Source organism: Numenius arquata, chromosome 2 (genome assembly GCF_964106895.1).
Source record: "Numenius arquata chromosome 2, bNumArq3.hap1.1, whole genome shotgun sequence".
Classification (NCBI taxonomy): domain Eukaryota; kingdom Metazoa; phylum Chordata; class Aves; order Charadriiformes; family Scolopacidae; genus Numenius; species Numenius arquata.
This window is the reverse complement of record NC_133577.1, coordinates 9573771-9600009: the sequence shown is the minus strand read 5'-3', so window position 1 is coordinate 9600009 and position 26239 is coordinate 9573771. Positions and strand designations below refer to the sequence as shown.

General features: G+C 41.6%; 1 protein-coding gene across 4 annotated transcripts in view; it reads left to right on the top strand.

Annotated features, from left to right (window-relative positions):
- The window catches only part of ARID1B (AT-rich interaction domain 1B), a 343106-nt gene that overhangs the window by 64580 nt on the left and 252287 nt on the right, over positions 1-26239 (top strand). For all 4 annotated transcript variants that reach the window (XM_074144442.1, XM_074144445.1, XM_074144443.1 and 1 more), the window contains one exon: positions 22181-22327. In XM_074144442.1, the coding sequence (XP_074000543.1) occupies positions 22181-22327 (147 nt within the window). The remainder of the gene's footprint in view (positions 1-22180; positions 22328-26239) is intronic.

Genomic DNA, 26239 nt, shown 5'->3' with positions numbered 1-26239 from the left:
TACAGTTTACTGGGATCTACGAGGTGATGTATTTGGAAATATTTAACAGAAATAAGAGATAGCAGAAAGTGGTGTTGTGCTGGAATTTTAAAGGAAAAATAATTGGTTTTGTTGTTGTTTTTCCTAACAATTCTATGTTGCCCTAAAAAGTGTTAATTTTTTTCAAGAAAAAGCAAACGAACATTTTGCCAGTGAAGTACAAATTCAGCCACTTAAAAAAAAAAAAAAGTGAGTGATTAAATAACTCTTAATAAAGACTATCTCATGGATTGCTGCTCCTTGGCTTGTTCTTTCGTGGTCAGGAAGAAATTGTCACTGACTTCTGAGTTGCAGTAATTAATCAGGACCCTCAACCTAAACGGCTGTGTTTGAGTGGATGCTTAATGATAGTCTTCCGTCCTGGTCGTTTCAGTTTATTGTTGGAGCATGTTGCAGATGCCAGTGAAGTCTCCCAGGTCTTCCGCGGAGACACACTGATAGCGGTGCAACTGAAAGGGTAAAACAAACGAGAGCAGGAAAAACGCAGTACTAACACAAGAGGATCCTGGTAGCCTAAAAAAAAAAAAAGAAATAAATCTAAAGATGCCCTGTCTAGAGAGAGATCTGCAGAGTGAAAACAGAGCACAGAAAGACTGAGAAGAAAAATTCCCCTGAAGGCAGCGTCTCTGGCACGTGCCTGAGCCGTGGGGAGGCTGCGGCCGGCGGCGTGCAGGGTGAGGGGCAGGGGCCAGGGTGCCCACTCCTCCTCCTTGGCCACCAAGTGTCCTGTAAGCCGGCAGGGTCTCTTAGGTAGCCTGAGTGCAGCTCTTCCTCTGCTTTTGCTTTGGCAAACCCCGCTGTGCGAGGGCAGTGTTCGACACGCACCGTGATGGCGAACTCCTTGACTTGCGTCTATTGACCGAAGCCTGAAAATGGCTAATGCGGTTCCTCCGTCAGCTCCCCCAAGTCCCAACCTTTCCTGGGGAGAGGTGATGTCCTGTGGCTTGTGTGCTGCTCCACCGCCTCGTTTTGGGAGGGGACAGCTTGTGTCTTAAGCAGCGTTCGGTAGTTTCATAGAATTGTAGAATGGTTAGAGTTGGAAGGGACCTTAAAGATCATCTAGTCCCAAGCCCCCTGCCATGGGCAGGGACACCTCCCACCAGACCAGGTTGCTCAAAGCCCCATCCAGCCTGATCTTGAACACCTCCAGGGATGGGGCATCCACAGCTTCCCTGGGCAACCTGTTCCAGTGTCTCACCACCCTCACAGGAAAGAATCGCTTTCTAGTATCTAATCTAAATCTCCCCTCTTCCAATTTAAAACCATTACCCCTTGTCCTGTCACTACACTTCCTGACAAAGAGTCCCTCTCTGGCTCTCCTGTAGGCTCCCTTCAGATATTGGAAGGCTGCTGTGAGGTCTCCCCGGAGCCTTCTCTTCTCCAGGCTGAACAACCCCAGCTCTCTCAGCCTGTCTTCATAGGGGAGGTGCTCCATCCCTCTGATCATCTTCGTGGCCCTCCTCTGGACCCGTTCCAACAGGTCCATGTCCTTCCTCTGTTGAGGACTCCAGAGCTGGACACAGTATTCCAGGTGGGGTCTCACGAGCGCAGAGTAGAGGGGTAGGATCACCTCCCGCTTGGGTTGGGTTGGCTCACAGGAGAGGATGCCAAAGGATGGAGAATTGCCGGTCGAAATCAGTGCCGTCCTCTCTTGGTGTGCGTTCATCTGTAGTTCTTTGGGGTTTTTTTGGGTTTTTTTTTTTGTTGTTTTGTTTTAAGTCCGAGTTGTTGGATATAATCTCCTTACCCTTCAACAAGCCATGCTGAAAGCACTTTTTTTGTTAATATTACTGAGGTGTTTTACTGCAGCGGCAGCAGTGATTACAGGACTACTACATTTTGGCTAACAAACGCAATAAATGTGACGAAAATCCCCCTGTGTTTTACATTTCACTGCATAATATGTTTATATAACATGTTAAACACTTCTGCCTGAAGAACAGCTTTCCACAAAGGTAAAATGTATTTTCCGTGGCTCTTTTTGAGAATTACTGTGGGAAAGGGTGATTCCTGCTCTCTCCTCTCTCCCCACGTACCTCAATCTGCGTTTCCCAGTGTTGCAAAATACACGTTTTTCTTATTTTCCCGCCGCCCTTCGAAGTGCTGTTTTTCAAGGCGTCTTTCGGTTTTGTGAGGCGAGGGGCGCGTTATCCTTGGGGATTGGGCTTTCCCGACGCCGGGGGGGAGCTGGCGGAGGCGCTGGGCGGGAGCAGCCGGGTCCCTGCCCGGAGCGAGCGCTAATTTGGCTTTTTGTATTCTCGTCCTGTCTGTTTGTGGTATTTAATGCTCTAACATCTCTCTGGTTGGGTGAACCCATATGTCATTCAAATGGGAACCTGTGCCTTGCCATTGGCCTGACAGCCGCTCAGCCGTGGAGCACAACGATAAAATTATGAAAACTGTGTCTCTGCTCATTGGACCAGTGGAATTTACAAGCATTTCTCCTCGATGTGCCTAAACACCATGTTGCCGTGCCTTGGCTCGCACGGCAGATTTTCCTGGATTATAAGCCTTGTCAATAGTTTGAAAGCTCACTTGGGTCTTTTTTTTTTTCCCCCTCTTTTTTTTTTTTCCTCTCTTTCTTTATTTATAGATGTGTGCTCCTCACAGACAAAATCAAAATTCAGCTGCCTGAATGCTTTGATGGTTACAAAAATAAATATTTTGTTTATATATTTAAAATAAAAGCAGAGATATTTTTATGATAAGCAACATTTTGCTGCTGCTTGGTTCTGTCAATGTATTTAATAGTCAATATGAGAATTGTTATTTATATGCAGATTCTGTTTACTTCAGCATTATTTATAAAGCAGTACTGTGTGATGGTAAAGCCATGTCTGTAAAGTCATGTTTTTGCTTCATGTCTCCCTTTTTGTGGTATGGTACACATTACAGATACATAATTCAAACGTAAATGTTATTTGACATAAGGGAATAAAAAAACTATTTTCAGCTCATGAAAAAAACCCCATTAATATGAACTTGAAAAGCTCTTTCTCAAAATCACCACTGTTGAACCGATAGCACACTTCTGCTCTAGTGTAGCCTTACGTTTTGCGTGTGGTTGAAATGTCATGGTACTAATCAATTCATCTTACAAAACTTACCAAAATATGCTTGCTAAGACCTGGTAGTGAAACCAAACTGCAATCCTAATGTATTAGTAAGATACAGTTTTGCTGAACTAGCCTTGGCTTCTCTTTTTTAGTGTATCTTGCTTTGTGTACCTTGTTATTGGTTGAATATAGAAATCTAAGACAAGTTTCTCAGTAATTAAAATTATCAAGGTTCTCCTACACCCTTATATTATCAGAGAATTTGTTGCACTTTCTGCATAGGAAAGATGAACTTACTGTTCAAACCTGGAAATAGTCTTGAATGTCTGTTGCGGTATATATCCTGAAATATCAGGGAAAAACTCATTCCCAGGCTAATGATTGCTTGTTGATAGTGAATTTGATTAGTACCTCTATGTAATTTTTACCTTTTTATTAACTGAATAAACTTATCAGTAGGAAAAATGTAAGGGAGGAATAATTAGTGTAGTGGAAACTGATTTTGGTTTTGTGGTTTTGGGGTTTTTTTTAATAGCAATAGTATAGTCTGTTCTTATTTTATTGCAACTCCTTTGCTTTTGACCAAAGTAGAAAAAGACACCTGAGAATGGCTAGCAGGAAAAATTGGTTCTTGATTAGTCTTCCAATTAATCGCAAATTTCTTGTATTGTGGCTTGTGTAGTACCTTTCCTGATGACCATCATCAGATAAAAAGATTGTGGAGATCCTTTTAATCTGACACATGACAGAGCTTTTTCTGGGTTTTCTCCTATCCTCTTTGGGCTTGCTGGTAATAGTGTAACAGTGGGGTTATCTTTCACATTCATGATCTATGAAAATTTTAAAACTGAAATCTTTGTTTTCTGTTTGCCAGGAAAATTATGTGCTGCTTTTGTGAAATGTAGACAAATCCATATTCCTTGCCCCAAGGATATTGCAGTATAAATCCCTCAGCTCGTATGTCCATGAGTGCATCACTACTTATGCTCGTAGCGTTGGTCCTGTTAAGCTCAGCGGCGCTACTCGTATGATTAAAGTTTAAAAATGCATAGCAGTTTGTAGAGTTGGAACCTGAATAACATGTAATGGAAATAAATAAGGACGTGGGTGGGAAAGATGTATAGAAAAGGTTGAAGGTTTTGCTGAGTTTGTAGGGCTTCTTTGGAAACGTATACATTTCAGCTGGGACCGACTTCATGGTTTTATTTATAATATAAACTTTAATAAATTATAAGACCTATATAGCAAGTACTTTGAATTCATGTATTTCATGAATCCGGCTGTAATGTGCTTTGTAGGGCTCTGCAAAGCACTGCACTACATTGTGTGTCTGCCCTGTTCATGTGCTGAATTTCTTTCCTACTCCTTTTATATTACTGCACTTGAGAGAGTTTTCACTTGCTAGTTGGAACAGAAGCTGAAGGGGATCTTTTGGAAAGCACAGTCAAGCAGACATAATAAATTTTGAAAGGCATAAAAACCTACCTCCCAATTGAGGGAGGTAAAGATTTACAATACATCATAGAAATACTTTTTTTTTTTTTTTTTTTGATAAAGCGAAAATCTTCTGACTTTGCAAAGCTTTTCTTACTGCGAGGCAGTGGAAGAGCCACTCGCAGTGTAACAAGTTGTTTTCTTTTTGACTTGAAGATGAAATAAGATTATTTTCAGATCGGTTATAGGCAACAAAGTAGAAGGCAACGCTTTTAAATAGGTGCTTGTCTAGGGTTTTTCTCTGATGCACAGAACAGTTACGTTGGATGCTAATTATTTGATTACATGCCTTTTTCTTCTGGAGAGACATTGAGATGCACAGCTCTGAATCAGCTTGTCTTTCCTCAAGGGAGCAGGTCCTCAATGAAGTGCTTCCCGGGAAGAACAAACACTGGTGAAACAAACCAGCATCTAGTTAAAGACAGCATCTAGCAGGGTATGCCTTATGGTGTGAGGTTCTAAAATTAGGGTCCTCAGTTGACAGCTTCCTTCAAAAAAATCCAAAAAACCAAACACCCCCCCCCCCCCCCCCCCCCAAAAAAAAACCCCAATAGTCACCCAAAATGTTTTAAAAAAAATGTTTTCTAAACACTCCCAAATTCCCAGGGTAAACAGAACATACATCTTTAAGTTTGAAGACAGCTTCTCCTCTTAGATTGATAATTTAATGACATTCACCATATATCGGAGCTGTTGAGAGAATTGGATTATAAAGATTTGTAGATCGCTTTTAACAACATAGACTATTAATTTATTTTACCTTTCTAACATTCCTGTTACTTTGAAATGTTTCTTTTTAAAGAGCGGTTATAATTTATCATAAAGCATTCCTGCTTTCACGGCAAAAGGGTATTTATTGCTGCTTCTCTTCTAGGAGAAATGTGATGACATCATCTTTTCCCATCTATTTTAAATGTAGTAAAAGGGGGAGGTTTTGCAAGCACGCTGCCGTATCCGAGGAGAGGAAGGAAACAGGTGGACATTGGAAGTGTTTTGTAATGGGTCTTACCCAAAAGAGACTTCCCTTACTGTAATTTAGTATAGAAATGTTACTTGTCTAAGTGAAAATTGCTAATTTTGCCTTTTTAATCCCCAATTAAGACTTTTAATGCTAGTCCCTTCCTTAGTAATACATTTTTATAGACCTCTGAAGGTATTTGTGACTACTGTATTTGTGTGGGCTGTTTGGCTATCGTTACTGTTTTAAATGTTGATCTTAGTTTTGAATCACAAATGTTTTGCAGCTTTCTTAGCTTACTAAATTTCTTCAAACATTGTGATCTTGGTGAGTAAATAGTAGCACATGCCATAGTTCTTTATTTATTTTCTGTAAAACTAAGAGAGTTTTGATAATTTCGAACTGAGGGGATTTAGTTTATTTTTGCCTCTTGACATGAAAGGTGGAGTAGAAGCTGAAGGACTAGACTGAAAAAGCACAGATTATTTAATGTTTGGGGTTTTTTTTAATTGTTGATTGCTTTTAATTGGCAGTGCTCCTACTCCTCTTCCCTGCTTGACCCCCTGCCCCCCAATTTCTGTGCTGAATATTTAAACCAGAGGTCAGTTTGGCTCCATGTGTTGTTTAAAATACGCTGCGACTGAACTGCTAAATGGAACAACAGCATCAGCATAAAATGCAGAGACCGTATTAGGTCTGAGAGGATGGAAGCGTGCATAGGTTATCAATAAATACCCAAATCAAAGTGAGCTTATTCTATAGATGTATTTTTTTCATAGTGAACTAACAGTGTTTTTGAGCTCCTGTCCCCTTCTCATCACAGAGTAATGATCCCTGTTCGTGTTTTCTCCTTTTCTTTCTTCTAACTCCCATAGCACAGCTTTTTCAATCCAGCATTCACTGCACATGTTCCAGTCATGAGGTTACAAAGCTGACATTGCAGTCTCAGCAGAGGTTATCTCTTTAAAATTCCCTAAAATTCCCCTTTGGCACATCCAGTTTGGCAGCTGGGTTTCTGTAGGAAACTGATGGAGCCACCCCCTCCCCTTATGTCCTTTATAAAAATAGAAATCTATTAAACCTCTGGCCAGAAGGGCAGATGGGTAAGTACTCCCTCCGAAGCAGACAGTGCTGCTTCCTAAGCTTTTCTCCCTAGTTTTATACTCTCCAAAAAATCAAATTTATATACTTCAGAGCCAACTTAGTAGTGCAAATATCTGCTTTTAAAATTGAAACGCAACTTGCCTGATGTTCTTCAGGACATGTGAACTCTTGTGCTCTGGAGGGTATACACAGCTGCTGAGAAATATTGACCGGTTGTTTGAAATATTTTAAATAGCTATGCAACTGCAAAATCAGAAGCTTAATTTAATCTTAGAAGCTCATGCCTGAACAACGCTGTAGCCGGTAAAGTACAGCTGGTACTCCGAGAAGGATCTGCCCAACCAAATGGAAGGCTTAAATATTGAACTACCGACATAGAAAAGTGATCACTGACCTAATACTATTCAAGAACTAACCTAAACGGGCATTGCCTACTCGCATTTTACAAAGCGGCTTTACCTTCATGCAAATAACGTCCCTGAAATGCGTTATTTGTTTCTCCTTCCTGCAAGGAAGGACGGGAGAGAGAACTGTGTGTGTGTCCCCCTCCCCGCATCACTGCTTCCCCCTCCGGTGTCATTCTGGGCGAGAGCTGCAATGATTGCTTTCCTGCTTCGAGTGGGTTAAATTTTATGGGAGAATTTAGGTGTTCTAAGTTTTAAGGAGACCCAAAAAGCCAGTGTCCTGCTTGAAAGCCTCCTTTTGTAGTCTCACCTTGTGTTGGTGCTTTCTCGTGGCACCTGTATCTCAGAGGGCTCTGCATGTCCTCTCTTCCAGAGGGCTGGAAGTTGTTACTTTGCATATCGGGTGCTTTTTTGGAAAATGAGAATTGTGGATTTGGATTCACGGGATGAGGAGAGCCCAGGAAAACCAAAACCAAAGACTCTGCAGTTCAACAGCAGCCCAAGCCAACCCAACTGGGAGCTGCAGCGCCACTTCTCTTAGGTCGCCTCTGGGTTCATCTGACCACGTTGAGTTGTTTCTGTGCGCTCAGCCAGCAGAAGGCTGTCCCTTTAACTTTTTGCTGGTTTAGTGCGATGGAATGGCTCGGTAGAGGATCAAACCAGCTATGGGGGACTGACAGGTTGGGTGAAGAGAGAAGCCAGTGGGCCTTCTGGAACAGCAGATAGATTGACTTGGAGGTGTAGACCAGCTGTCTTGGTGCTCTAGCCTCTGGAGCATTACATAAAAGGTGAGCAAACCCCATTGCGTCCTGCTGTCTTTCCAGAAAAGGCAGTCCTACTTTTTGTGGTGCCTGTTGCCAGGACACCCCTTCTTTCCCCAGCCCCTCAGTGTGCAGAGGTGGGCACTGGGCAGTTGTGAGGCAGGAACCCGCTCAGTGGATGAGGTAAGGTGCTCGGGAGCATTTCCGCATGGAGCGTTTCCTGTGGAGCAGATTTGAATGGCTCCCTCCTGAGAACGTGTGCTTTTTCTGTCGCCTTTGGAAGAGCTTAGCACTCTGTCCCCTCTGGAGAACTGCAACAAGCAGTTGCTGTTTTGACTCACTGTGCCTGGTGCTTGTGATCTCTCTTTGAGGACTGTGAGCCCTAAATAGGCTCTTCTCATCTCTCTGTTGATGGTCAGCAGTGACTACATGCACCAGACACCTGATGCTAAATTCTGTATGAGTTGCACAGAGCATTGCATTTTCTCACTGTAAGTTACCATGTCTGTTTTCTTGCTTTTATTGAGAAAAATCTTTGCTAACCTGGCCTCGCTATTTAACCATCTTGAAAGTGAGCCTGAAGCCCTTTTCTTTGTAGGTTGCTTCTTAATGCACTGAAGTGCCTACCTTCTTGTTAACGCTTACTATTTTTACCATTCCTGATTTCCCCACCTCTTATTTATTAAGAACTCGATTTGTGTTTGTCATAGAAAACAACAAAAATAATTTTGCCCTTATCCCCTTCTCTGTGTCAGCTGGAGTTTGTTGGGGGGGAGGGGGGGGAGCCCCAAATAAACAAACCAACCAACCCACCCCACCACTCTAAATTATTCTAATAAAATAAACAATGTGAGAATCTGCAAGTTGATCACCAGTCCAGGTGAAAAAGCCCGATGCATCGTGTGAGCACTTGTAATCCATTTCAGTGCCAAGTCAGATGGGTTAACATAGATTTCCCTTCTCCTTCTCTGATAAATTTATTTAGGTAACAAAATAATGTTGACAATCGCCTCCTGCAGCCCCTTTTGGAAAAGACCGCTTCTTAACAGTAGTTTGTAAGGAGGAGTGAGAGCGCGGAGGACTGAGTATTCAAAGGGCGAGCGTGGGGAGTTGCAGTTTCCTTGGGAGTGAAATGAGGAAGGTGTAGAGTCCTCGCTTGCGTGACGCAGACATCCTTAATCACCTTTCTGAGCAAGCCTGAGTCACGGAATCGCTTTTGCGCTTAGCACTGTAAGAGAGAGGCTACCTGGGACACCTTGACGGCACAAAAGCAAAACGAACTATTCCGTTTCCTCCTTGTCTGTTACTTTTGGCAAAAATGCCCTGCACCAGAGAGGTCCCACCGTTCTTTACAGTCTGGGTGTCTTGAAGTAAAAAAAAAAAAAAAAAAAAAAACCACAAAAAAACCAAAAAAAACCCCAAGTCAATTGGTTTCTTTGTTTTTAACTGAAAGATTTCCTTATCGTGCAGCTGTTTTGTCAAAAGACACTCCTCCACACTTTTCAGTTTGGAGGTATTGAATGTTCCTGATGGATCCTTTAAAGTGTTTTAAAGTGCATAATTGGGGCACTTGAGCATAAAACTACAATTATACACTTGTGTGTTAATTTTGTGTACAGATAGATATTACTTCAGTCTGGCCATAAATGAGAAGGAAGCGTTTTATTGTGAGCGTAAGAACTTGTTTTGTGAATGCTTAAAGGAAATAGGTGTTCAGATAATAGCCCCGAACCACCAGACTTTGGGGAGAAAGGGGAGTTTAAGCTTTCAAGAAAGGGAAGGAGCATGCATGGATATACTGGAGATGTTTGGATGCTTTGAAAGAACAGTAGGTATTATAAAGATTAACTGATGGAGCACAATATTTGAGTTAAGATTAGTTGCAATATTAATTAAAAAAAAAAAAGAATTCTAGTAGGTTGGCAGAATGAATGAATGAGCTTGATGGTGATTCCTTGTAAGTTTTTAAGGGAGCTATTTGCAATTAATCAAAACAGGTCATTTTTGATAAGTAATGTTATGACTATAAAGGTTCTTGTTTGTTTTTCCATTCCATTTTGAGGCTAATGTTGAGTGAATTGGATTATCTGTATTCAGATACTTAAATTTAGCAGAGGTTTCTAAGACTTAGTTGTGGTAACTGATAGGAGGAATAATTTACAATAATCATCTTATTTTGAGTATAATAAAACTGTAATTATTTAAGAAATTATGATGTGCTATATGGTTTCAGCTGTGAATTTATAACATTGATGTCTTTGATGTTTCTGTCGGGGTTCTTTTGATGTTTTCTAGTGCTAAGTAATAGGTCAAATTAAGTAATAGAAATAGAATTAATCAAATACCTAAACTCTGCGACTACAAGGAGGGGTTTGAAAGTTTTCTTTTAAAAATACTTGGAGCAATATTTGAAATCATAGCCATATTACAGTTGTAAGATGTAGCATTCGGACCGTTACGTAAGTACTCTTATTTAAGAGGCTGACTTGTTTTTTGTCTGTTCCCAATAAAGGGAAAGAAAAGCCAGCACAGAAAAGATTTACATCTTCCTCTTTTTAAATTTTTTTTTTCCTTTTTATTGTCGATGCTGTTTGGTCAAACTCATCTAAAGAAGAAGGGTTTTGGATAGGGGTTGCTTTGTATTTCTTATTTTCCTAAGGAAGCATGAGTACTCCAGAGTGTTTGCCTATGTCGGTAGGAATGTTGTTGTTGAGGGACTGTACCACAGGAATGGGATCCTGATCTTAGGCAGTTAATGCTATGCTGTAAGATAATAAATTATGCTGGGCTTGTAGAGACGTAATCAAATTTTCTTATCCAGTTGGTTCAGCTGGTCATCCTGTTTGCCTTAGGATTCCTTGCTGCGGGGAATTTTTAGTGTCCGGATGAAAAGTATGATTTTGATCCTACTTTAGTAGAAGAAACTAGCAGAATTTGGACTGCACAAATGACTACATTTGTCACAGAAATTGCTGAACCTGAATGATCGCTGTGGGAGGTCATGCCTTTTTCTTTTGTGTGTTGACCTCTCGTGCTGTGGACACTATTAGGGGACTGAAATCCATGATGAGAACACAAAGAGCTGGAAATCCGTTCTCTCGCTGCGTGTTCATGGCAAGTTTTCTTGATGAGAAGTGTGATATCCCTTAGAAAAGTGAAGGACTGGAACTGGAGATGACTTGCTGTGTGTAACGGCAACCTACTGCTCCGCTGTTTCAGTGTCAGGCCCAGGAGGCAGAGCCATGGGGGCTAACTTGGAAGTGGCGATCTTGTCAAAGGTGCCTGGGCCAAAATCAGAGGGGTTCTCTGGTAAACACCAGAATTGGGATGTGCCCCTTGGCTATTAACTCTGTACTAAGACACTAAACTGAAATATGTTTAGAGCAGCTCCACGTTATTAAATCGCAGAATGGCTGAGGTTGGAAGGGACCTCTGGAGCTCATCTGGTCCAACACCTCCACTCAAGCAAGGCCACCTAGAGCTGGTTGTCCAGGACCATGTCCAGATGACTTGTGTATATGCAAGGATGGAAACTCCACAACCTGTCCCAGTGCTCGGTCACTCTCACAGTAAAAAAGTGTTTCCTGATGCTCAGAGGGAACCTCCCGTGTTTCAGTTTGTGCCCATTGCCTCTGGTCCTGTCACTGAAAAGAGCCTGACTCTGTCCTCTTTGCACCCTCCCTTCAGGTATTTAGACTCATTGATGAGATCCAGCAGAGCCTTCTCTTCTCCAGGCTGAACAGTCCCAGCTCTCTCAGCCTTTCCTCATATGTGAGGTGCATCGGCTCCTTAATCATCTTTGTGACCCTTCATTGAACTCTCTCCAGTATGTCCATGTCTGTCTTGTACTGGGGAGCCCAGAACTGGACACAGTACTCAACAAGGTTCAACAAGGGCAAGTGTAGGGTCCTGCACCTGAGAAGGAAGAACCCCAGGCACCAATATAGGTTAGGGGTGGATCTTCTGGAAAGCACTACCGAGGAGAAGGATCTGGGAGTCCTGGCGGATAGCAAACTTTCCATGAGCCAGCAATGTGCCCTTGTTGCCAAGAGGGCCAATGGGACCCTGGGCTGCATAGGGAAGAGTGTGGCCAGTAGATCGAAGGAGGTCTTTCTCCCCCTCTACTCCGCACTGGTGAGGCCACAACTGGAATACTGTGTCCAGTTCTGGGCTCACCAGTTCCAGAGAGACAGGGAACTACTGGAAAGAGTCCAGCACAGGGCAACAAAGATGATTAAGGGATTGGAGCATCTCCCTTATGAGGAAAGGCTCAAAGAGCTGGGGCTCTTGAGCCTGGAGAAGAGAAGGCTGAGGGGAGACCTTATCTATGTTTACAAGTACCTAAAGGGTGGGTTGAAGGATGATGGAGCTGGACTCTTTTCAGTGGTTCCCAGCGATAGGATGAGGGGCAGCGGGCACAAGCTGGAACATAGGAAGTTCCATTCAAATATGAGGAAGAACTTCTTTATGGTGAGGGTGACAGAGGCCTGGAACAGGCTGCCCAGGGAGGTTGTGGAGTCCCCTTCTCTGGGGATTTTCAAGACCCGCCTGGATGCAGTCCCGAGTAATGTGCTCTGGGCAATCCTGCTTTAGCAGGGGAGTTGGACTAGATGATCTCTGGAGGTCCCTTCCAAATCTGATAATTCTGTGATTCCGTGATACTCCAGGTGTGGCCTCACGAGTGCTGTGCAGAAGCACCTCCCTTGACCTGCTGGCAATACTCTGTTTAATGCAGCCCAGGATACCATTAGCCCTTGTTGTGGGAAGGGCCCATTGCTGGCTAATGTTCAACTTGGTGTCCACCACCAGGTCCTTTTCTGCCAAGCTGCTTTCCAGTTGGGTGACCTTCATATATTTGTGCGTGGGGTTGTTCTTCCCTAGGAAAACCAGCTGTCAGGGAGAGGGTGTGCACTGGGAAGGTCTATGAAGCCAAATAGTCCAGTGGAACTAAACAAGTTTGGGTGGGAAGAGAAGAGCGTGGCTTGCTGAAGAGTACAGAGCATCGCTCCCTGTGGAAGATGTTTTATGTTCTTCTCTTGCTATTTTTAAGAGGTACAGTGAAGGGCTCTGAACGATCTCAAATGATTTAGCCCTGAAAGCCATCGAACTTAGGAATGGTAAAGACAGTAGTCATCAAGATTGATAACTTCAGAGGAGCACACGGGTGAATTAAAAAGCACCCTTCTCTCTTGAAAGAGACTGGAAGGAAAACTCAAGGGTGTGCAAGATGTTGGGGAGGCCACGGTAAACAGGGTGTGTGTGTGCATCCTGCCTTTTCTCATTGCTGCAATTAAAGAATAATGTTTGCATTTCTTCCGGCTACCAAGATTGTGTGCCAGAAGAAATGTAGAGTGAAAGCCGTTTTACAGAAGGATTTTTTTAGTCTCCAATAGTTAAGTGTTGGGAGTCTCTATGTGTATAAATGCATAAAAATGGAGGATTACTCATGCGGTTAGATTACCTGCTATTCAGACTCATTTGTGTTCCCTGCTTTAGAAGGTTTGAGTGGCACTGCAAAACTTGTCTGAAGAAAAATGTTTATGTGTATTTTCTTAACCATATTTTATTTTAACCACCACTTGAGAAATGGCGGTCGAAACTGGAGAATAAATGGCAAATACAGGATTTGGGGACTTAAGACTGTTGTGTAGTCCATTCATGTATGCACAAGAAGTGCCCTGTGACAAATGATTTCTTACGTGATTAAAAATCAGGTTAAATACAGGCTTTTGCAATTTTCTTCAACAACCAGCATTTCATAAGTGAGTTTCATGCTATTAGTGCAGTGAAGGATGGGGTTTCCTCCATGCTTTTTACAGAAGCACCAACCATTGGAGACAACAGTGGGGATCAGGTGAAGCTCATGTTGGTTGTGGCAGTTCTGATGAGCTTTTTCTTATGTTAGTTTGTAAAAGGGAACTCTTATTATTTAAGCAGATGACATGATCCCTTTTAATTGTTTTGATCACTTTAAAAAAAGGAAGGAAGGCAGAGTATAAGAATAGATATCTTATCTGACTCATCATTTGAGTGTGTGTATATATAGGCACTATGATTTTTATCTATTTTTAATGTATCAAAATAGCTTTTCTGAAAAAAAATTCTATTGCAAATTTTCAGTCTTCTCTACGGTGTTGGTCTGAGGGGATGGACATAACAATATGGAAATCTCTTACTAGAGATTATCATATTTTCATCCCTTAATTTGCAGAAAGGACCAAATGTTGCATTAGTTCAAACTGTGATGCAGTGTACAAATCAACACCGTCGGGCTCTTATGTAGGAAAAATTTCTTCATATTGTTTCTAGACTCAGCTGTTTACCTCTCCCTCGGAACTAATTTTAGCTCATCTAAAACATGCAAATTTTTGATTTTTGTTTGTTTGCTGTTTTTAGGGGAAGGTGGGAGTAGGAGGTGGTTGTGATATTGGCATAGATTTAGCATTTACAGCAGAGGTAGTTTTCATCAATTTCTGACAAGGGAATCAAAGTGTTCTTTTTTGGAAGGAGAGATATTGCGTTCCCTTATAAATGATTGACTATTTTGTGGTAGTAGTCTTTATTTATTTGGCTCTCATCATGAAGAATAGCAAACTTATTCAGAATCTCAGTACATCAAAAATACGTCAATACATAAAACATAAGTACTATTCCATACTACAGTCTATGCAAAAAACTATGTTAATAAGATGTGAAGGTTGCACAGCTAAGAAGTCAGAAAACATAAATGATAAGATTCTAGCAGCCACATTAACTGAGCCACATTTCACATCCTCTATATTTTATGAAATGCCTTTGACAACATAAATCAGAAAGAGAAGGTGCTATATATGTGCAACATGGCTCAGTTAATGTTGGTTTTGGAACCTTAACATCTATATTTTCTGACTGGAGAGTTTTTTAATCATGTAATCTCCGTTTTTTTAGATTCTATTTTTTCACAGTTTCTCTTTTTTAAAAGAGAGGAAAATTGCCTGTACTAATAACGGGTTAGCTCGTGTTGCTTTGATTTAAGCTGCAGTAAAAGGCAGTATATAGAGAGCACCTCGTGACAGGTACATATTTGATGCCATATACATCGCACTGACAACTGGTGTAATCATGCTGCTGTGCACTTTTTGAGGAAAAGGGGACTACAGGCATGTGTCTGAAGTCCTGTCCTTTCTGTCCTGCAGGTTAGCAGTAGTACAGGGTATGACTGCATTGCAGGCTGCAGCGCATTGTAACGATACCGGAGCTACCTTTTTAAATGAACTGGCTCGTATACAAGAAGCAGCTTGTCTACGAGAGTGTAGCTCTTCCTCTGACCTAATTCACCCGTTTATAGAGCACGGGATGGCTTTTGGTGTAGGCTCCTTCCAGTACCTGAGCTGGTTTGCGGGTCTGTGCACTGCACTGCAGTCTGCAACGCAGACGTACATCTAATGACTCTGCAAAATCCGCTGCCTCGCAAGTTCTGGAAACGGGGGATTATTGCGCCCTGACACAGAAACATGCTTTTTGTCCTGTCGCTTCCTTGCTCTGGGTCACAGGGTGGACCAGTATCGGGCCCAGTGTTAATATTTTAAAGGCTCTTAATAAGATTTTTAAAGTTCGTACTTCAGTGTAAAGGCAGGCGGTGTAAGGGAAGACAGCGACATAGGTGAACGTTGGGAGCAACGTGTTGTCAAAAGGTCAACGCTAAGTGATAAGAAGTAATAGAATTTATAGAATGCACGAACAAAATGGCTTAGCGTCAGGATTTCTGATTTACCTCTGATTAATAGCCTTGACATTAACACCCAGCTTTTTACTTGGTTTCCTTTCAGAATTATTTTACTCTCATTTAGTGAGAGGGACTTGTAGCCTTCGTTAAGACTGGGTGTGCACAAACGCACTGGGGCTGGACATGGCGATTTGAGACAGGAGACCGTGCTGCGCTAACTAGGATAGAATCTGCCACTGAATGGTACCAGAGAATTTCCCCGTGCTGTATAAGCATATTATATTTTTCTTCTTTCGGTAATCCAGCTAAACATACAGATGAAGTTCCTGGTGTACATGAACTTGAAAGTTCTAGATGGGAACCAATTTTTTTTTTTTAAGCATGTGAAAGTCAGAGGGTTAGTCTTCCCTTATAACTTCCTGTTCAAAAGTAATGCATGGTTTGAATGTTTGGGGTAAAATAAAATACTTATGCTGTGGCAGAGGTCTTGCTTTGGAAGTGTGAGACCGAAGCAGTAGATGTTCCAGAAAATCTACCAGTTTTATTTGAAGGTTTGATGGCAACTGTGTGACAGCTTCCTTTATAGTTATTACTGAAGTGACCATTGTAAAATTAAAAGAATTAGAATTAAATTTGGCTTTAATGTTTTATTGACTGAAAGAATGTGCTGTTTTACTCCTGGTGTGAAGTACCAGGTGTTGGTGTTTTGTTTTTTTTTTTTTCCTGGGAATCCTACTCACTATACATTTTGTATTCTAATTTCTATGTTATTACAGTGTTACAGTTGCTAGGAAAGTGGAATGTTCCTGATGATTAAATTTCTGAAGATGGTACTTGTTTCACAGCCTTCAGGTCCGTTTCACTGTTTCTCAGCAAAGTAGGCCATGGAATCAGGTAGTGTCACCCTTTCTCCTGACTGCCACCCCTGCCTCCGGAGCTCAGCTTTTCTTCTTTCTCTAAGTAGGGCTTAATGCTAATCAGGCCAGAAACACCCTTTCCCCCCGGATTTTTATATCGTGAGGCTGTGGTTGAAGAGTCCTGAACTGTGCTGTTGCCTGCTACTGACGTTATCCAAGGTCTGCCTCACTTTTTGGGCACCAGAGAGGTTGCAGGGAGAAGCAATGACAGATGTCACCAGGACTCTTTCCATACAGCGAGCATGTCATGGGGACTGGCATGTTCAGGTGGGTCCCAAAGTGACTTGGCAAAGCTTTTTGTGATAGGGGACAAAGTTGCTTCCATTACTGACTGGATCTAGCCATTAGGATGGTTTAAAAGTGCAGTAGCTGCATATTGCTGGTATTATTAGCGTACCTATGCTAAGGCACTAATTCTGTTACATTTTAATTTTAAAAATTATTATAATGACTGTAATGCTGTCTAATGATCCTTCTCCTTTGACATTAGTTATGGATTATGCATGCAAAAATTGCTTAAAACTTCCATTACTATCAAGGTATTACCTGGACAAAGAATGTCTGCCAGAAGACCCCTTGTTCAAGCAAGAATTAAAGATAATGGGCTAAGTTATAGGTTTAATTGGATTTCTCCCACCTCTTCATTCTGGCTGCCAGTTTTGTTCCTCTTTTATTCTCATCCTTTCCTTGTTCGCATTGGTTTAATCACTGATGGCCAGTCACACTTCTCCCAAAATAATGCTATTTGTACTGTGCAAGTCAGATAGGAGGCAAGGTAATTATTAGAATTTCCCTGCTTGCCTGGAAATAGATTGAAACTCGGGCCTGTTCTCTCTTGAACTGTTGTCCCAAGAACGTGTGTGTTACCACAGGCATCCTGAAGTTTCCCAAATTCACATCACCTGTGTTGTGCAGCCACAAAGAAGGTGGGTGTAAGGGAGAAAGGGAGGGAGGGTTTACCTTATGAAGAAAGAGGATGCTTGGGTCATTCACTCCAAGCATTGTAAGTAATTGGCTTCAGATTTGTTTTGTTCTGGGGAGATTTTAATTAAGCTTTTTTATATGCTGTTTAATAAACATTTGTCCATAAGCGGTATCTTGTGATCCCCATCAGTAAAGCAGGAGGATTAATTTGCATGTTGTTGTTTGCTATTTATTTAAATAGCCACAGAAATTATACTGAGTGTTCAGCTAAGGCAGTGGTGATGGGTCTCTGCTGTGAAGAGTACAGCATCTAAAAGTACATGTAGCATCAGGATTATTGTTGTGACTTTTTTGGGGGGTGGTTTGTTTTGTTGGTTTTTTTGAGGTTTGTTTTTTTTTTTAAGAGTTTGGATTGGGAGAATACGAAGGAAAATTCCAACATAAGCAACTGATACATTAAGGGCAGAAGAGGAGCCCAGTGCCCTTTTTTTACACCAGTGTCTGGAAGCAGATTGCCGGGGAAAACGTTTAAGAAATTGAAGCAGTCTCCCAGCTTCCGGCAGTCAAGGTGTTATCGCCTCTTCGGGTTGCTTACATCTGTTACTTGGTACCTCGCAGACCAAATTTTCATTGCTTTCTCACAGGACACAGATATGTGTTGCAAAGAGGTGGTTAGAACACGGGCATGGCTGTATTGGGTCAGATGAAGGGTTGATGCAGCCCCATGTCCTGCCTCCAGCAGAGGCTTTAATTGGATGCCTAGAGAAGAGTGGGAACAAAGCGAGCATGTGATACTTCCCCCAGTAACTCTCCCAGCCTCCAGCTATTTTCAGTTCAGGGACTTCCTGAGCCAGATGTGCCTCTATATATTTGGTAACCCTCAGAGGATGTATCTTCTGTGAACTTGTCCAGTCTTTGCGTGAGCCCACGTAAACTTTCAGCTTTGAAAACATCATTTGGCAAGGAGTTTCAAACATCTGCTACCTCTGTGACCAGAGAACCTCTTTCTCTCTCCCTCATTTTGAATTTTGCTTCTACCTGCATACTTTAATGTCTCCTATTTGTTGTGTTGAACAAGATGGTTTTATAGCTTTCTATCACATTCTTACTTCCTGGTGTCTTTTCCATGCTCAGAGGGTTATAGCTTCCTTGTATGGAAACTGTTCCATACCTTTGATCATTCTTGTTGCATTTCTCTGAACCTTTGTGTTTGACCCTTCCTAATACAAGAAGTCTGTAGAGAGGGATTTTCCTTTGCAAAAGCTGTGCTGATGTTTCTTAATTCTGGTCTTCGTTCTTGGCTGTACTGATTTATCCGGAATGTTTGTCAGTCCTTTATAGTCTTCATTTACTCAAATGTCTGGGGTTTTTTTGGTTGCCTTTTTTTTTTATTTTTTTAAAAAGCCATACTCCAGTTCTCACCCACCAAGGCAGCTCCAAGTTAGAGGTTATGTATCAACATTAGTAATTCAGCTGTTTCATTCTTGAATTTATTTAGACCTCTGTGGTGATACTGTATGGTCTTGAGCATTTCTCACCCTTCATTTGTCAATTTGTTCCATGAATAGTCCCATCATACACAGACACATTCATGGAGTCCCTCACAAAGGAGGACTCCGGCATGGGAACCTCCCAAGTGTTTTCCACAGTGCACACTAGCGGAAAAAAATTGTTAAGCTTCTCTGTGATGGCCCTGTTTTCTCTGAATCTCCTTTTATACCTTGACCATCACTTGGCACTTCAGACTCTCTGGCAGACCTCCTGCTCCTGATGTGTTTGAAGAAATTACTCATTACTCATTTGATTCCCTATCCTAGCTGTTCCTCCAGTTCTTTCCGGCCTGCCTTACTACATTTGAAGTGCCAGAGTTTAGTCTTTTCTGTTTTCTTCATTTGTACTTGGTGTCAGCTTAGTGAAGGATGCCTTTTTGCTTCTGGAAACCTGCGACGAACCATGCTGATGTCCCTTTGCTCTTCTTAAGTCTTTCTTAATAGATGGTGAATATGGGTTCTGTGCTTTCCATGTGGTTGCTGTTAAGCAGCTTTGATGCCGCCAGTCAGATTTTATGTCTTGTAGCTGTCTGTTAGAGCTTCATTTTAACAAGCTTTCTCCTTTTTATGTAATTACACTTTTTGGAGTTAAGCACAACAGTAGTACATTCCTTGATTCTCGTTGTTCTGCAGGGATGCTCAATTCAACCGTTACGGTCACTGACGTGTAGTGGTTCTGCAGCTGTAGGATGTAGATGATTCCTGCTGCTCAGGTCTGAGCCAAAGGCAGGGGCTCCTCATGTGGGCTCCATAACCAGCAGCTCCGTGGAACCACCTTTGGAACCACCTGTCTCAGTTCTCAGAGACTTCAGTCTCTGCTTTGTCGTCCGCTTGCTCAGTCTACGTGGGAGGAGTTGAAATCTCGCTCTACACAATCTTGAACCGTGCCTCTGCTGGTTTCCCTTGGTGTCCTACTGACGGTGTGGGTCTGCCTGTGCCTGGTGATCCTAGCACTCGCTCTTCCTGACCCGACCAAGCTCCAGACCTCTGCTGCTTGGTGAGGTGGAGTTTTGTTTGATTTGTTTCTAAACTCTATTTGGCATATAATGTTACTCTGTTATCGGCTGTCTTCCCTCTATTTCTGTCTGTCCTGGGATGATGCAAAATAGCGACCCACTGATTGTCTCCCTTCTACCATATTTCTGGTATCACTACTGCTAGGGCTTTTGTTGAAGGCTTGATGTTCCAGTGATCCAGTTTTTCTTCTACTCCCCCCCTTTGTGTAGAAGGCAATGTATTGTTGGATTATTTTTTTTTTTTTGCCACACTTTTTACTCTGCAGTCATCTGTGTATCTGGTTTCATTCTTTGATTCTTCTCATTGTCTTCACTTGATGACCCAGAATCTCCGTGTCTTCATTTGTCCTAATAATGCCATGCTTTTGAACCATGTATTCTTCTGATCCCATCTCCTTAGTTTAATGTTTCACTTTCTTGATCCATAGGTACCAGTGACCTGGCTCCTCTGTTCAGTGAGCTCCAGCTCTCTTGTACGAATATCTTTATTCTAGAAATACTCCAATTCCTGAGGAATCTGATCTCTTGCTTTGTCACCATCCTATCAACAGGGCATTCAAATTCTCTTTTTCTTCTTCATTCCGGAAGCCCATATTTTGCTGTCAGGATATCTTTCCTTTTCTTTCTAGTGTTACTGGGACCCAGATGGACCACAACATAGGTTTCTCCTCAGCATTTCCTAGGAACCAGTCCAGGCGCTGCGACCTTTGCAGCTGACAGGCAAATCACCATGTGGTCTTCTGTCAGATCCCAGACTCCAGCTGTCTGTTTGCCTGATGATATTCCAACACACCCTTTTTAGTTTGCATTATAACTGCCTCATTTATGCATCAGCAGGGAGGAGGGTATTTGTGAAAAAAGGTTACTTTGGTCACAGAAACATCTAACCGCCTGTGAAATGATGGTGAAGGAAATGGAAGCGCGAGCAAAGAGAACTGCAGAGGTGGGGTTGCAGTGCTGACCTTTGCAAGAAGTAGGGCTACCTTCTCCTGGTAGAACTAATAGGAGCAGATCAAAAACAGTCTACACACGTGTTTAAATTTGACTTTATATTATTAGTTACCACCTAGCAAATATTACTATATTGTCGAATGAATGTAGAAAGTTAAATTTCGGTATGTGTTTACACCGATAAATCTGTTTACTCAACATATATTAGAGACTCAGTGGGAACAATTCTGAAATCAGAGCATTTCAGATGCGCTTGGGTGTCCGAGACATTTGCTTAGGGCAGGGATGCGCAGGGCTAATGGGAGATCCGTTCTAGAAGGGAGAATTCCTGTGTTGCATCTTTAATACCATCTGAAATGGTACTAAATACCAGTGTTTAGGGGAACAACACAGATACCTAAAAAATAGAGGCAATATGGACACAGTATCAGGAGCTTGTTGAAAGTGCGCTCTTTCAAATATCTGAAGGAAATCTCAGTGTCTATTGATACAAGGCTTATGGAGTAAACTGATGCAGAAAACTCCTCTGACTTTATAATTGACTTGCTTTTGGTTGTAACTTAAATTCTTAGGGTGTGTGTGAGTTTCTCAGTTCACGATACATGTGCTGATTTCTCTGTTAATAGGACCTGTAACAGGTTATTTTGTGTTGCACTTGTGTTTTGTTTTTATTTTTTTTAAAAGGCTTTATCTTACTAGGCAGGGAGGAGACCAAGGGAGATCGACTGCAACAAAAACAAACCTGCCAAACCCCGAGCTTTTTCTGTGTGTAAAGCTTAAACACACATGTGTACACAAAAGCTAAAAATCTGAGGCTTGTGGGCAAAACATTTCACAAAAATTAATACTTCATTTCTCAAAAAAAAAAAAAAAAGCATTTCTCTTTCAATGTCTGTTTTAGAGTTGTGCCTTTTTTCCACAGTTCTGCTTTTGGGTCAGTGCATCAGAATGATTCCTCTGTCGATTTGCCTCAGTAGTGTGCCTACAGAGAGCAAACCTTGAAAATAACTGCTGCTGTATTTTAAGGGTGGGCATTATGGGATCGTGACGCTCAGAAGCACAGCATTTTCCTTAAAAGCTCTTCCTGAAAAGAGTGACCCTACAGAGCACTCAGGCTTATTCCTTCTGCTCAGGCAAGAGGATCCAAGGGCTCGCACGAACTGCTGTGTAAAAGAGTAGGACTTTGGCCTCTCGCGTGTGGCTGAGTGTACCCCTTCTGCTCAGGTTGCCATACAGATGTGACATCGATTTCATCTCCTCTTCTGCCTCGACTCATGTTTTTCCTTTTGCTCTTTCGACAGATACCGCCTCAGTATGGCCAGCAAGGTGTAAGTGGCTACTGCCAGCAGGGCCAGCAGCCGTACTACAACCAGCAGCCACAGCCTCAGCATCTGCCACCCCAGGCACAATATCTGTCGCAGGCCCAGCAGAGGTACCAGGCTCAGCAGGTAAGCGCCGTCCTCCGCCGCTGACAGTCGCCCTGGAGCTGGAAGCGTAAAAATGATCTGTGAGAAATGAACAAATCCCACCTGACCCCTTTTTTTGAGGGAACAGTGTTAAAATTAAATAAACGTGGTATCAGACAACATCCTTCTGAAAAGTCTTTGGGGATATACACAGAAATACATCTGCACACACTTTCAGGCTTTATTTTTATATCAGCTTTTTTTGAATAAAGCCAGTGTATGTACCCCAACAACTATTAATTCTGCCTGTGAAAACAATTTGTTGATCAGATGTCAGTGGAGGCTGGAGGTTTTTCTTGTTTTGTTTCGTTTTGCCCTCAAAAGACAGACATTGTTGAGAGCTCCTTTTTTCTAATGTGGCCACTACTGTTCTGGTTTCCTGTTATTTCATTTGAGGATAGATGAGTTCAAGGCATTTTGGATCTAGTTTGTCAAAGGAACTTCTTAAGAGATATTTTTAATTGATATTACAGCTATTAATTTGAATGTTGCCAGTTTGCACCTCCAGTTAGTGAAACTGCACAATTCAATGTCCATTGCTGTCCTTGAATTCTGCTTTACATATTAGCCATTAAAATTCATTTAAAGTGATTCTTGTTTTTGGCTAAGATCAGAAGTGATAGTATATGGGTCTTCTTCACAGAGCTTGAGAAACCTGTATTTTAGATACTGAACAAAATGGGTGTGTGTAGCTGCTGCAGCTGAACGTGTAGGCTCCGTTCTATCTGCAGTCTCAGCTCTGTTAATCACAGAGAAGTGATCTGGAAACGGAAGGAGGAAACTAAAGCATACTCGTCATCCTGGGAAATCTAGCAAAAAAAAAAGTGAGTTGCTCGAGACTGGGTATTAGTGGAAGCATCAGCGTTTGCTGCAAATCACCGGGGAATTCTGTCAGGCATGGCTGATGAACGTTTTGGGATAATGCTGGTGCAATGTAGAAATCTTAGCTTGAAATAAAAATAGTCTGTAAAATAAACTAACAAAAGATGCCATAAAGTAGCAATGGTACAGGAGGCTCCCCTCCTTTGATTTTAAAATAAAGCTATGATAATTTCACTGTGTAATTAATGTTAATTTTTCTTCATCTACATTTTACAATTCCATTGAGAATTAACTTTTTCATTAAAATGCTGGATGGTTTATGAAATAGAATTCTTAATTGTATCTATGATATTCTTGTAAATGTCACCACTTTCCATCTTTTGGATTATATGTAACTGTGACTTTAAAGATTGCAGTTGTGTCTTTAAATTTAATTTCCTCACTTTTTACTTTACCATTAAATGCTTGATTTCTCTATGACATGAAAATACTGTTCATAAGCATCTTGGTAAAGTCTTAGCAGATAAAGTCCTAGTAATACAGCCTATGAGATAGAGGAAACGCAGCTGCTCCAATGTCTACATATCACAGTTAGTGAAATTGAAATGTTTTTTTTGCTGCCTTGGACACCTCATCATATTTTAAATACTGTCAGTTGAATGGATTGAGTATTTCAGTTTAAAAAGAAAAAAAAAAGCAGAACATACCAACTAGACAGGACTTTACGAAATAACATGATACTGATTTATCTGTTGATACATGTTCCAATTACATCATTTCCTATCATAGCCAGTGAAGTGAAGGTTTGTGCAATGAAGTGAGGGGTATCATAGCAGAGGATAAAGTCAAAATGAGAATAAAGCCTTCCATATATTATGGATTTCAGAGAACTGGGATGAAGAAAAAGGCAGGGACAGATTCTCAAGTAGAAGATATCAGCCTCAATGTAACCAAATTTCTTCTTTGAGGATTTGAGGATACATTGAAGGAGTGTCTAAATCCAGGCTCCAAGGGTGATACAGACATCTCAAGGTCAATACGCATTTTTGCCTGAATCTGCAAATTCAGACAACACATTAGATCCTCACTGACACAGCCTTGCAGTTAGTAATCCTTAGCGTGGGCATCACACCTGAAATTCTTTGTGGTTTGTGAATGGCTGGTTGGTTATCCTGTTCTTCAGTAGTGGTCAGCCCTTTAAGTTTTGAACTCTGATCCCAGGTTCTGAATTATACGGGCTTTTCCCAGAGTATTTGTGTGTAGATGAGTCTACTTCATGTCAATAATAAGTAGTCCTTAACACCTTGGTGCTTGCTCCTTTTCTTTTCCCCATCTCCAGATTGGTTCCATGGCTGCTTTTCCCCATCTCAAGAAGGGTCATCAGATGAACACCTCCTCTCTAATGTTTCTCTCTAAAACCTCACTATTATGTTCTTTCCCATTCTTTGGGAACTGCTAATCTAGAAAACAAATCCCTAACACAAGAAGTCAAAGACTATACTTTTGACACTTCAGCAACAGTGTTCTTTCTCTGCTGCTGATGCGTAGTAGAGTTATTGTCAAGGGGTAACCAGTGTATAATACAAAAATTAATATTAGGATAACAAAAAAGAGGCGTATGTCAAATTCTGCTGCTGAGACAAATTATAAAAGCTGTGGTTATTTGAGCATACATGTCTCTCTGTGAGAATATCTTTTGAAAATAATTTAGAAATTAGAGTTTACTTGATTAAAATTGTAGCAAGAGAAATAGGAGTAGGTATTCGTATAGTTTTAGAAGTTTTAAGGGTAAAGTTATCTGAATTTTGATATATTGACCAGCCTTACTAAGGGAAAGCCCAAGGGAGATCTTACTGCTATTTACAGCTACCAAATGGGAGGATGTGGAAGAGAACAGAGCCAAACTCGTCTCGGAGGTGTACCATGGAAGGACGAGAGGCAGTGAGGGCAGGCTGGGACAAGGGAAGTTGCAACTTGGTGAAAGAAAAAAAAAAAACGAACTCAAACAAAAACCCCCTAGACTCCCCACCAAAATTACCACGAGGGTTTTCAAACACAGGAAGGAGTCTAGAGACTAGAATCTCCATCCTTGGAGATGCTCAAAATTCAACTAGGCAAGCCCCCCAAACACCCTGTTCTTGCCAGGCTTGCTTTGAACTGGAGGTTTGACTGTATGACCTCTCTCTGAAGGTCTCTTTGAACCTATGTGATTCTGTGTTGCTGTGATTTAATGCTGGCTTTATATATTGTAAATAGAATTTAAAAATAAGCTACAAAATCATATAATACCTGTTGCACCGGTTTGTGTATCTTTCTAATTTCTACTCTTAAAAATATCAGTACATCCTGCTTATACAGTCCTGTCAATTAGAAAGCTGAGGTCGTCTCAGTCACACAATCCTTTCTGTCCATCATCCTGGATTTTGCTCTTTCTTTCCAGCTCGCAAATGAATTTTTTTCCATGTTTTCTGTTTTCTTCATTAATTATTTTCTTTTTATATTGACTCTGTTGCTTTTTGCACTCAATATCGGTGCAAAGTCCTAGTTTTGAATCATCGCAACTTTGAGGAATGTATAAGGTCAATTGTCTCAGGATGTCGGCCTCAAGGAGAGAAGATGGCTTGTGAAGATGTTCTTGCCTCATACTGGCTAGCCAGAATTATAGGAAAACTTTAGACTGTAAGTGTTTTACTTGAAGAAGCGTGGTTGGATCATGGAAGCAAGAGAAGATCACTGCAGTAATACTGAAATAGTTCATGGTAGCCTCAGCTGTGGATCAGGATGTTATTATTCTGGTCATTCTCCAAATATATAACACAAAGGTGGTCTTTGCCCCAAAGAGTTTACAGGCTGTTCTGTGCCTGGTGGACTGGAAGCTGATCTTGCTTGTAGCTGGGGAGCAGCTGTGAAGCGAAGAAGTTTCATGTTCTGTTTTAGGATAAATAAGCCGTCTCCAGGATTGTCGCAGTTGTGATGGGAGTGGGATTGAACTGGTTTTAATTCAGGATGGAGGAGAGAGATACCAGATTGGGAAGGGGGGCTCCTCAGTAATTCGGCGTCTTTTCCCTATTG